General features: G+C 49.2%; 1 protein-coding gene across 2 annotated transcripts in view; it reads left to right on the top strand.

The window, feature by feature from the left end:
- STK10 (serine/threonine kinase 10) overlaps positions 1-13,023 on the top strand; it is a 125,228-nt gene that overhangs the window by 46,978 nt on the left and 65,227 nt on the right. Inside the window, exons 3-4 of one of the 2 annotated variants that reach the window (XM_059063478.2) lie at positions 5,860-5,908; positions 11,107-11,256. In XM_059063478.2, the coding sequence (XP_058919461.1) occupies positions 5,860-5,908; positions 11,107-11,256 (199 nt within the window). The remainder of the gene's footprint in view (positions 1-5,859; positions 5,909-11,106; positions 11,257-13,023) is intronic. The other variant, XM_059063479.2, reaches the window with a different exon arrangement.

Here is a 13,023-nt window from a genome sequence, read left to right as displayed (position 1 = left end):
AACACCATTTATTGAAGAGTCCATCCTTTCCCCATTGTATATTCTTGCCTCCTTTGTTGTAGATTAATTGGCCATAATATTCATGGGTTTATTTATGGGCTCTCTATTCTGTTCTACTAATTTGTTTGTCTATTTTTATGCTGATACCAAACTGTTGTGATTACTATAGCTTTTGTAATATAGTTTGAAATCAGGAAGTATAATGCCTCCAGCTTTGTTCTTTCTCAAGATTGTTTTGGCTATTTGGGATCTTTTGTGGAATGGATATGTTGTTAATTGTCTTGGATATGTATCTAGGAGGGGAATTGTATGGATCATATTGTAATGCCATGTTTAACATTTTAAACTGTTAACATTTAGACTGTTTTCCAAAGTGCCTGCATCATTTTACTTTCCTACTGTTGGTGTATGAGGGTTCCTATTTGTCCATATTCTTTTTTGTTGTTGTTGTTGTTGTACGCAGGCCTCTCACTGTTGTGGCCTCTCCCATTGTGGAGCACAGGCTCCGGACGCACAGGCTCAGCGGCCATGGCTCACGGGCCCAGCCGCTCCACGGCCTGTGGGATCCTCCCGGACTGGGGCACAAACCCGTGTCCCCTGCATCGGCAGGCGGATTCTCAACCACTGCGCCACCAGGGAAGCCCCTGTCCATATTCTTGTCAACACTTACCATTGTCCACCTTTTTGATTCTAGGCATCCTAGCAGGCATGAAGTGGTATCTCATTGTGGCTTTGATTAACCTTTCCCTAATGACCAGTGATAGCATCTTTTCATGTGCTTATTGGCCATTCCTATATCTTTTTTGGAGAAACATCTATTCAAATCCTTTACCTATTTTTAAATAGGGTTATTTGTCCTTTTATTGTTTTATTTTAAGAATTCTTTATATATTCTGGATACTAGCCTGTTGTCAAATGTATGACGTGCAGACATTTTTCCGTTCTGTGGGTTGTCTTTTCACTCTTTTGATAGTGTCCATTGATACACAAAAGCTTTTAATGTTGATGAAGTCCAGTGTATCTGTTTTTTCTTTTATTGCTTGTGCTTTTGGTGTCACTTCTACCCACCTGATCTTCATCCTGCCCCTTGATACACACACACACTCAAAGGTCCTCAAATCTTGTTTTTTTTTTAAAGATGGGAGGGTATTTAAATAATTACATTTATACTTACGTTTAAAAAATACTCATTGAAATACTCCTCTGTTTCAATCTGACCATCTCTAATAAGGCAAATCCCTAAAGCCTCTGCCAATACCCAGGGCTTCTCAAACCATCATTTGGTAAAGTCTCACCAGGATGATCTTACATCCTCCCCAAGCCCCTAGCTCCTTGGTTAGAGGCAAGAAGTAAAGGAAACACTGACGATGAAGTTCAGGTTAATTAAGGAACATAAAAAAAATGTTAATTCCACCAGTTTGTCCCCAAGATTTCTGTACCACCATCTTACATTATGTTTTTGCTAGGCGGAGGAGAGATGTGACTCCAGGGTACAGACCTCTTGCTCTTTTGCGAATTCCTATAGAGCAGTGGTTCTTCAAGTATAGTCGGGGGATAAGCAGCAGCATCCCTGGGGCATTTGGTTCAAAATACAGATTCTTGGACCCTCCCCCAGACCTACTGAATCAGAAACTCTGGGGTGGGGCCCGACTATCTGTGTTTTATCAAGCTCTCCAGCTCCGGGCTGGGTTAACCACTGTGGCCACAGGTTCTGGGTAATTATAGTCACGATGTGCCTGCACCACTCACCTCTGTCTGCGTCTGCCTCTGCCTGTGGTCTTAGGGCAGAGGGACCTGTCTGAATCGTCCTGGGTCCCCAGGCTTGTCATAGACTAGGAGCTCAGGTAGTGTTTGTTGATCAGATACTTCTTTTGTGGCCCTCACTTTGCCTAGCAATGTGAGCCCTTTGGTAGACTCTCAGTTGGTAGTTGTTGATGAGTTAAGCTGGTCACAAACCTCCCTTCACCAGATCCTGGGAAAAACCTCGGTCACAAGCTGCTTGCTGCGCTCTCGAGGAAGAGTGATGGATGAGCCTCTGATGGGTTCTAGGAGTCGGTCCTTGGTACTGGGAGCTGTTGGATTTGGGGCTTGGTGAGGGCTTAGAGGCCGTCAGCTTTGCACCCAGGAACGCTGGAGCCTGAGGAACCTCCTTTCATCACAGGATGCTCTGGGCATGGTCCTGCTGGGGCCTTCGTCGTGTATGGGCACAACCCCATCCCCCTTCAGATGAATAGATGCGTCTGTAGCCATGGGTGATTTTAGGCCAGTACTTTCCATTAAAAAAAAGAGTACTTCTAGTATAAAATGTTATATTACATATTAGTTAGATAAAATATGGAAAATACATGAAAGTACAGACTACCGGTAATCCTTCTGTGGGTATTGATGTATGTTTCCATGCTCTTTTCTAAGCAGGCATATTTAGTAATTTCCTAAGGCATCAAGATGATTATTTTCTTTTTATTTAGTGTTTTTATTGCCTTTATTGAGATTATTATGTTATTAATTAAACCTCATGCATATCTGTAAAAGCCCTGAGAAGTTTATAATATAAGCCCCCTGTGACCCTACCACTGACAAGCTGAAAGGTAAAGTGATAAGATCCACGTAACAGAACCCAGTGAGAGAACCATGTCATGAAAGGGACATTTTTTTTTTTTTTTTTGGCATCACATAAAAGGCACCAAGACGTGAAGCTTTTTATTTTTATTTATTTTTATTTTTTTATTTTTTTGTGGTACGCGGGCCTCTCACTGCTGTGGCTTCTCCCGTTGCAGAGCACAGGCTCCGGATGCCCAGGCTCAGCGGCCATGGCTCACGGGCCCAGCCGCTCCGCGGCATGTGGGATCCTCCCAGACCGGGGCACAAACCCGCGTCCCCTGCATCGGCAGGCGGACTCTCAACCACTGCGCCACCAGGGAAGCCCAGACGTGAAGCTTTTTAAACCAAAAGGACAAAAAAAAGAAACAAGTTTAAAAAAAAAAAGAAGAAAAATCAAACTTTATTTTGCCACATGTGAGAGTACAGTTGGGCAGGATTACACAAAGTTAATTAATGGAACATCACTGATTAACTCCGAACAAGGACTGCTGTTTCAAAAAAAAGCTTCACAGTTTGAAGTGTGGGTTACAGCAGTGGTCCCCAACCTTTGTGGCACCAGGGACCAGTTTCGTGGAAGACGGTTTTTCCATGGATCGGGGTGGGGGGGTGGAAAGGTTTTGGGGTGATTCAAGCGCATTACATTTTTTGTGCCTTTATTTCTATTATTATATCAGCTCTACCTGACATCATCAGGCATTAGATCCCAGGGGTTGGGGACGCCTGTGTTACAGGGCAGTCATCTCCTAAGGGTACTTCCTTGGGGTCCATATGCAAATTGTGAAGTATTATAGGTTTAATCCTGGCATAGAATGAAAAGTCGGTACATTTATTCATGAGAATAAAACCAAAGCTAAGCTCAGAGCTTCCCAGCAGCCAAGGCAAAATAATAATAAGTAAAAAAAATACGGTAAGGGCAAGGGGTCATGGAGCTCTCGAATTGCAGAAGAGGAAGCAAACCAGAATGGCACAATGCTCAAGCTTTCCTAGTGCTAACCTGGGAGAGGAGGGGTCATGGGGGACCTTGAGTAAGAATGTTGTGTAAGTTTCACTGAAAGATGCAGGAACTGCCTGGGTTTGACCACTTCTCATACTGATTTTTGATACTGGCAACGGGTGTGCTGATGAACTGTAGTTCTGGGAAGGCATATTTTTGTAGGAGGCCTAAATAAAATGGTCTAAGTGGGACGCTCTCTAGTGATTTCCTTTGCTAGATTCGACAAGTGCATATTAGTTGGTGTGGCTTTTGTGTTGGGCATGTCATTGACTGTCTTGATGATGTTGGAGGGAGAGAAGATTAGCGCCGTTTTACAGACGAAGAAATTGAGGCTCAGGGACGCTAAGTGGCTTACCCAGGGTCACATAGCTAATTAAGAGGCAGTACCACCTTTTCCTCTTCAGCTGCCTCCTGTTAGAGAAGGGAATGGCTGAGCCTGTCCTGAGTCTGCTGTGTGTGAGGCTAGGCTTGTTGCTTTATAAATACCACCTCATCCAATCATTACAGTAGTTCTGGGGGCATCCATAGTATTACCCCATTTTGCAGAGAGGTAGGTCATTGACAAGGCTGCACAGATAGTAGCAGGTGAAGAGCAGGAGTTCCCAACCTGGGTTTGGTAGTGGGACTTCAGCGTGTGCAAGAAGTCAGTGGAATTGCACACAGACATTTGTTTGTATTTGCATTTTTCTGTGTGAGAGGAGAGAGGGTGGCTTTCATGGGGTCTCAAAAGACAACACAAAAATCAAAAAAACCCGAACCTCTGAGCTCAAGGAAGGAATCATAGGAATAGCTCCTACTGACTGAGCCTCACCCGTCGCCTGGCAAGGCCCGGATGACTTTGTCACTCCCGTGGGGTTTGGGCGTGGATCCCACCATCTGACAGTTAACTAGTAAGTGGTCTTGCTTGGTGACTAAATTTGGCTTCTTTTCCACCACTGCCTCTTGTAGCTGGGTTTTTTCTAGCAATTAATAGGATTTGGGGTTCTCTTTTGTGGAGCTGAGGATTATTAAAAGGCAGAATGATACACTGAGCTTCGAGGGGTCAATGCGTGTGTCCAGGTCACCCTGACCCCTGGGAACAAGCCTGGTTCGTTGGTGGTTGGTTAAATGAACAAACGAATGAGTGAATGAGTGGGAGAAAGTAGTACCACTTCCTTGTGTTCTGGGTTGCAGGACATTAATCCATCTCTGATGACTTTTATTTGGGACGACAGTCACCAAAGTGGTAGAGAGGTATCTGGGGGAGCTGGGGTCAGGCCTGATGTTCCGATGGCCAGGCAGGACCAGAGTGACTGTAGGAGCGTCAGAGGCCAGGTCTTTCCTCCCCGGCAGGTGGTGGTGTGTGAGTGGGTGGGTTTCCCCTTGCATCGCTCCCTCCCATGGCGGGTAGCCTTGCACAGCATGTGGCAGGCCTGTCTGCTGTCCTGGGCTGGGAGGGTGGTGCAGTCTTGCTACCCCTGGTCCCAGTATCTCAGGTGTCCCTGGCCCAGCTTAAAGCCCCCTGCTTGACCTCCTTTGGTTTCTTGCCCCCAGGGGTGTCCTTCCCCCTAAATATACTCAGACCTGGGGCCCAGCTAATAGTAATAGCATCAGCAGCCCCATCTTACAGCTGAGAAAACGGGCTCACACGATTGAAGTGACTTGCCCAAGGTCACAACTAGTGAGCCGTGGGCTGGGGACTTGGGTCCAGCCATGCATCACCACATCCTCATATTTACATTGCCAGGAAGCCTCTGGAAGGTCGGCCACAAGCTTAGAGGCCTCATCGAAACCTTAAGGCTATTTTTCCGTCCTCTGGCTGGAGAGCTGGCTCTGGCCCAGCTGGGTCATGGCTGAGGTTTTCTTTTCTATTTAGAATGACGAGCCTTCTTGACCACCCTGCAGGCACTGTGTCTGCCTCTGCTGAGCTTGGTTGGAGGGACTTTGCAACAAGCGCGGTCCGGGAGCCCGGAGCTGGAGGAGATACCGGGAGTGCCTTAAAGTTTGTGTCACTTTCTGCCTTCCCCACCCACCTCTATCCGCACTTTAAAAAACAGAGAAAGCATCTTCTCATATATGATAGGAGCCCAGAGTGGGGCAGGAAGTATGAAGATGGGACCAGAGAGGGACCAGAGAGGGAGGGCCTGTGTCAATACCCACGGCACTTTTTACTCTTAATTGCCCTTTTCCATCCGCCGCGCTGGGCTGAGAGCCTCTTGAAGGCCTGAATCTGGTGGTTCTCCCAGGTGCCTGCTCATTGTTACTTTGCCTTGTATTTTCTTCAGATCATGATCGAGTTCTGTCCTGGGGGAGCTGTGGATGCCATCATGCTGGGTGAGTTTTTTGCTTTTTGTTTTTTTTTTTCTTGGTGCGGCATGCGGGATCTTAGCTCCCTGACCAGGGATCAAACCTGTGCCCCGTTCAGTGGAAGCGTGGAGTCCTAACCACTGGCCTGCCAGGGAAGCCCCCTGGGTGAGTCTTCCTTCATGAAGTGCAGTGGTGCTGGGGTTGGCGCTGCTTAGGACTGGTGTCCGTAACTCCTCTGCCCCAGTAATGTGCGTGGCCTGTTTGAGTACTTCCCCACTCTGTCCCCTTTTGGGAGCAGGGGCTGAGTTACTGGAGAGGATGCAGGACACTTGGAAGACCAACACTTCCCGTTCAAAAAGCCACATGACCTTGAGCGGGTCATTCTCTCCCTCAAGCCCTCGGCATAAGACAGGTGTGGTGCCCCCTTGCCGGACCCCACAGTATTCTTAGGAGGTGAAAATGAGACACCTGAGGGAGGTTCTTTGTAAAGTGGGGATCCCCACCCATTCTATAAGAGCTCAGTGGGGAAATCGTTGTTCCAGGCAAGCTTGAGCAGTAACAAAAAATATATATTAGTAATCACCTCTATTTTTTGAATGGCCACTATATGCCAGAGATTGTGGTAGCTGCTTTCATGTATATTATCCTCATGTATAAAATCAGAACGAGCATCTCTGTTTTATTGACCAGACTGATGCTTAGAGAGGTTAAGGAGCTCGCCCAGAGTCACACAACAGAGCTGAGATGTGAACCCAGGTCTGGGGGATGCTGTTCCTAATTGCTGCCCACCCTGCATTATCCTTTGCTTTTGCAGCCTGGTGAGCAGTGAGTGAGGAGAGGTTGAGAGTCTTGGGCCCAGAAGGTTGAATAACATGTCGGGATTCTGGGGCAGTTCGGGAGAGGAGAGGCCCTCAGTATAACGTAGCACCACTCAGCCACATTTTTATTGTGAAGAGGGTGTTTTCCCCCTCAGTTTATCTCAGAATATCTCAAATTTATGGCAGCCCTTTCCCATCCTGAGCTATAGAATGCTGGCCTTCCTTGCAGAGCCTCTTGCCACTCCCAGAGTTCCCATGTGGGTAAATGACAGTGGGGAATAGGATACGGGCACTTGTGATATGGCCCTTGGGTGTGCCTTCTCCCAGCAGAGATTGCCTTTGAAGATTTTCATTGTTCTGGGTAGAATCTGACAACATAAAAATGATGGTCTTGTATGAGTTGAGATGCTCTAGATTATAAGAGCTATTCAAACTGTTTTAGGGGAAAAAAAAAGGTGGGGGATGTGGGAGGGGGAATTTCTTTGCACTAATAACTGAAAAGTTTAAGGGTGTCAGGCTTCAGGCACAGCCTGAGCTAGGGGTTTTAAAAACGTTGTAAGAACTTGGTTTCCTTCTCCAACTCTTGCCCCTTCTTTGCTCTGTGTTGGCCCCATTTTTATGCTGATTTTCTGTTCTTGGTGACAAGATGGCTGTGGGAGCTCCAGCCATCACATCAGAATTCCAAATAGCAGAGGATAGAAGAAGGAAGGGTAGGACAGGCCCACAAAACACATCCCACTGCCACTCTTTTAAGGAGACACCACACAAGCCCCACATGACACCTCCATTTTCATCTCACTGGCTAGAAGATAGTAACACATAGCTGTAAGGGAGGCTGAGAGTTGTGGTCTTCTGGATGGTTGGCCGTATGTTTGGATATTTAAAAAAGAGGGGTGCTTCCCTGGTGGCGCAGTGGTTGAGAGTCCGCCTGCAGATGCAGGGGACACAGGTTTGTGCCCTGGTCCGGGAAGATCCCACATGCCGTGGAGTGGCTGGGCCCGTGAGCCATGGCCGCTGAGCCTGCGCATCCAGAGCCTATGCTCCGCAACAGGAGAGGCCACAACAGTGAGAGGTCCGGGTACCCACCCCCCCCAAAAAAAAAAAAAAAAAAAAAAAAGAGGGGAGAATGGGAACCAACTAGCAGCCTGCCTCTCCCGGTTTGGTTTGCCGGTTTGCCGCTTAGCTGAATGAGACCTGGGGGAGGATATCAGAGAGGGAAGAGGCATTGATGAGTCATTCACAGCTGGGGCGTCACCCCAGGCTATTGCTCAGCCAGCAGGCAAACTCACCCTGGGCTCTCTGTCTCAGTTCTCCTGGTGGAACCGACAGCTCCAGCCCCAAGTGGTTTGCTCCTTTTTGGTGGCAGCAGTTAAAGGAAAAGTGCCATCCCCATTATAGAAATCAAGGTGGGAGAAGAGAAGCTGGGACGAGGAGAGCCAGGTTCTGGCTGCAGCTCTGTGGTCAGGGGTTGACTCTCCCGCAGATGCCCGCCCTGCTCAGAGGGTCTTTCTGCCCTAGGTTGCCTCCCATCGCCTTGCAGAGTTGTGCAAAGTGATGAGCCTGGGCTTGGGGTCCAGGCTTCCTGAGGTCCATCCCAGGTTCCTTGGCTTGGTGGCTGTGGGGTACTGGGCTAGCTCCTTTACGGCATGGGAAGAACATGCACGTGGCACGTCACCACGTGGCCATCTTAGTTTGTTCTGATCCTGTTGGCCACGCCTTGCTAGCTGCTAAACATTTTGGCTCTCAGCCCTCCTGAAGAACAGTAGGGTGAGGGGCGGGTCTGGATGTGGTTTCAAAGGCGACTTAGACTCATCTGCAATGTTGCAGCTTCTTTTATTAAGAAGAAAGTATTCATGTATTGCTGTGTAATCAAAAATTCACCTTAAAAATTTATCATACTGTGTGATTCCAATTATATGCCTTTCTAGAAAAAGATGAAACTATAGGGACAGGAATCAAATCAGTGATTGCTTTGGGCCTGGAATGGGGGTGAAAGGCGCACAGGGGAATTTTGGGGAGTGATGGAAATATGTATTCTATTAAGAAATTGTGGTGCTGTTTTTGTGACTACATACATTTGCCAAAGAACTCATAGAACTCTATACCCCAAAAAAGGTGAATATTACTGTATGTAAATTATATCTCAATAAACTGGACTTAAAAATGTGTCTTATCTATCTACCTCACTGGATTATTGTAAAGATTAAATGAAATAATGTACCCAAATCCTTATCCCTGTGCCTAGTGCATTGTAAAGGCTCCAAAAACGGTGGCGTTGAGATCATGATCATCACATCATCACTTTGATTTTCCCTGTTTCATTTATGTAAGTAAATCAGACATGAGCCAGACTCTTTTTTTTTTTTTTTTTTTTTTTTTTTGCGGTATGCGGGCCTCTCACTGCTGTGGCCTCTCCCGTTGCGGAGCACAGGCTCCGGATGCGCAGGCCCAGCGGCCATGGGTCACGGGCTTAGTTGCTCCGTGGCATGTGGGATCTTCCCGGACCAGGGCACGAACCCGTGTCTCCTGCATCGGCAGGCGGATTCTCAACCACTGCGCCACCAGGGAAGCCCCAGACTCATTTTTGACATTTAAAAAATTTGCTGCAGATAATCTGACATAATCTCAGGGCCAGTGTAACAGCGATCGCCTTTTATTGACTGTACTCCATGCTGAGAAGTTAACATGCTTTATCGCTGGAGCCCTGCCTATATCTATCATCACACTCCCATTTTACAGACCAGGAAATGAAGATGCAGGGACATAGAGCGACTTGCCAGAAACCACACAGCCAGTAAGAGGCAGCGCTGGGTTCAGGCGCAGTCCGTGTGGCCCTGAGGTCCCCTCAGGCTCTGAGCCTAGACCCCTGCTGGGGGAGGCACAGGGGTTAAGGATGAGCAGTTGGGAAGGGGAGCAGTTGTGGACCCAGAGAGAGGGGCCTTTGGTCCAGGAGCCCTGCTTTGGGGCCGGCCTTCCCAGGACAGTGCGGTTGGCACCTCTGCCCTGGCCCTGGCCCTGGGAAGTCAGAAGGGAGAGTGCTGCTCTAGCCAGAGGGAGGCCTCAATGCAGTGCTCTGGCCCACCAGCCTGGGAGCCTGCAGCCTGAAGGCCCAGCAGGCAGGGCTGTGAGGCTCACCTCAGCACGGGGAGCTTGGGCGGCAGCAAAAACTCAATAAATCACCGTGACCAGCGGGGCAGAGAGCGGGACATGTCGTCCTTGACTCTTCTCGCACCCTTCCTCTCCACTGCACCCAGCTGGTCCCACACTCTGTCATTCCCCACTCCCCGACCCAGGTCAGGAATCCTTCCTCTTCAAAGCGTTGGCCACCTTCTAGCCCTCCTGGACCACGGTGTGGCCCCCAGCGAAGCCCCCTGCCCACTCTTGTTCCCTGCAAGCTCTTCACTCGCTGCACCAGGAGGAAGTTTTTAAACGCAAAACTCAGATTGTATCTCTGTCCCGCTCAGAGCCTCTCCCAGACTGCCCATTGCATTTCAAAGAAAATGCAGCCTCCATAGCTCCTGCCAACCTCCGACCTCCACTTAACTTTCCCCGCCAGCCAAGCGGGCTCCTTTGCACATGCTGTCGAGTACTCTTCTTTGTGCTCCTCACCTGCTCAGAAAAGAAAGCCCTGCCATCTCTCAGTGGGTGTGTGTGTGTCTGTGTGTGTGCGCACGCACGGCCCCAACCAGCACACAAGAGGCTTTTGGTGACGGCCCCTCACCTTTCCCATCTCTGGTACCACCACCACCAGCCAGTTAACATTTTTCAACAGCAGCTCATGTCACCTCCAGGCCTTCGCTTCGGCTGGTTCTTTGACCTGGAATGCCCTGCCTCACTTTTCTCCTCTCAAACACCTGTTCTTCCTTCAAGACACAGCTCGAATGCCCTTTCCTCTGGGGAGCTTCCTGATTCCCCAGGTAGAACGGGTTGCTGCCTGTCCTGCCCTCCCATGCGCCCCAACCCCCCTGTGTTCCAAAAGTTGCTTATCATTTCCATGCCCTTCTCTGTGTCCCCACATCCAGCACGGAGCCTGACACTCAGTGCCCGCTCACAGAATGGGTCTCTGCCCCTTAGAAAGGTTGTGTTTGCAAACCTGAGCTCTGAAGCCAGGCTGGCTGTCTTTAATCTCAGATTTGTGACTCCCTACTGTGTGACCTTGAGCAAGTGACTTGACCTCTCTGAGCCTCAGTTTCCTAACCTGTGAAATGGCGGAAAAATTGTGCCTGCTCCATAGGGTTACTGTGAGGACAAAGGAAGTACCATGTGAGGTGCTTAGAAGTGAACCTGGTATACAGTAAGTGCTCAACCACATTGGCGGCTTATGTAGTTCTTGTACCTGGCAGGGGCCTGACATGGAGTTGCCTGCATTAAGCACTTGCTGAGTTGACAAGTTCTCTCTGTTTCCAGAGCTGGACAGAGGCCTCACTGAGCCCCAGATTCAGGTGGTTTGCCGCCAGATGCTGGAAGCCCTCACCTTCCTGCACGGCAAGAAGGTCATCCACCGGGATCTGAAAGCTGGCAACGTGCTGATGACGCTTGAGGGAGACATCAGGCTGGGTAAGGGGTGTCTGTGGGTGAGGCGGGAAGGCAGAGCCCTGCACCACCTGCCTGGGGTGTTGGCCTGGCCTCTGCGGGCAGGAGGGAACGAGTGTGGGTCTGCACTCCCACGGGATGTCGAGGTCCTCCCCAGTCTTCCCCGGGCCACAGGGCCACAGTTCCCGTCGTGGCTGCATCTAATCCAGGGTTCTCAACCGAGGGTGATTTTGTCCCCCGGGGACAGTGGCAATGTCTGGAGACATCTTTGGTTGTCACAGCTAAAGGTTGGGGAAGACCACTGACATCTGGTGGGTAGAGAGAGGGATGCCCAGCACCCTACAGTGCACAGGACAGCCCCTTGCTACCAAGAGTGCTCCTGTCCACAGGCCAGAGGCGCTGCAAGGAGGCACTGGCCCAACCCCTTTTGCTCTTGCTTCTGATAGGTAGAATCTGAGAGATGGTGATGGACGGAAAGACAACCCTCACCCATTCCCAGACAGAAAATAGAACATCAGGGGCATATAGTGAAACCTTATTATTATTTTTGTGTGTGTCTCTTCTCTGTTTTTTTTTCTTTTCAACTGTGGTAAAATACACATAACAACATTTATCATCTTAACTCTTTGTAAGTGTACAGTTCGGTGACATCAAGCACATTCAAATTGCTATGCAACCATCACCACCATCCATCTCCAGAACTTTTTCATCTTCCCAAACTGAAACTCTGTACCCATTAAACAGCATCTCCCCATCCCCTCTGCCCCCAGCTCCTGGCAACCACCATTCTCTCTCTCTCTCTCTTTTTTTTTTTTTTTTTTTTTTTTGCGGTACGCGGGCCTCTCACTGTTGTGGCCTCTCCCATTGCGGAGCACAGGCTCCGGACGCGCAGGCCCAGCGGCCATGGCTCACGGGCTTAGTTGCTCCGCGGCATGTGGGATCTTCCCGGACCAGGGCACGAACCCGTGTCTCCTGCATCGGCAGGTGGACTCTCAACCGCTGCGCCACCAGGGAAGCCCTCTCTCTCTCTTTTTTAAAATTTGTTTTTATTTTATTTTTGTCTGCATCAGGTCTCAGTTGTGGTGCGCAGGCTCTTTGTTGCAGCACGCCGCGGGCTCCTCTCTACTTGTGGCGCGCGGGTTCCGGAGCACGTGGGCTCTGTAGTTTGTGGCAGGCAGGCTCTCTAGTTGAGGTGCACGAGCTCAGCAGTTGTAGGTGCGCGGGCTTAGTTGCCCCTCGGCATGTGGGATCTAAGTCCCCTCCCTAGGGATCTAACCCGCGTCCCCTGCATTGTAAGGCGGATTCTTTACCACTGGACCACCAGGGAAGTCCCCAACCACCATTCTCTTTAATGTCTCTATGAATTTGACTACTCTAGGAATCTCATATAAATTCAATCATTTGTGTTTTTGTGCCTATTTCACTTAGCATAATGTCCTCAAGTTTCGTCCATGTTGTAGCATGTGTCAGAATTTCTTTATTTTTTTATTTTTTATTTTTATTTATTTTTTTGCGGTACGTGGGCCTCTCACTGTTGTGGCCTCTCCCATTGTGCGGAGGTTCAGCGGCCATGGCTCACGGGCCCAGCCACTCCGCGGCATGTGGGATCCTCCCGGACTGGGGCACGAACCCGCATCCCCTGCATAGGCAGGTGGACTTTCAACCACTGCACCACCAGGGAAGCCCAAAATTTCTTTATATTTTTAATAAGTTTATTTAACCAAAATAACACATACATGTGTCCTCTACTCCTACCATCTCCTTTCCCTGTCCCCCCCCGAAGACAGTCAC

The sequence above is a fragment of the Kogia breviceps genome, chromosome 4 (genome assembly GCF_026419965.1).
Source record: "Kogia breviceps isolate mKogBre1 chromosome 4, mKogBre1 haplotype 1, whole genome shotgun sequence".
Lineage (NCBI taxonomy): Eukaryota > Metazoa > Chordata > Mammalia > Artiodactyla > Physeteridae > Kogia > Kogia breviceps.
Note: the sequence above shows the minus strand (reverse complement) of the source record. Positions and strands in the feature narration are given on the sequence as shown.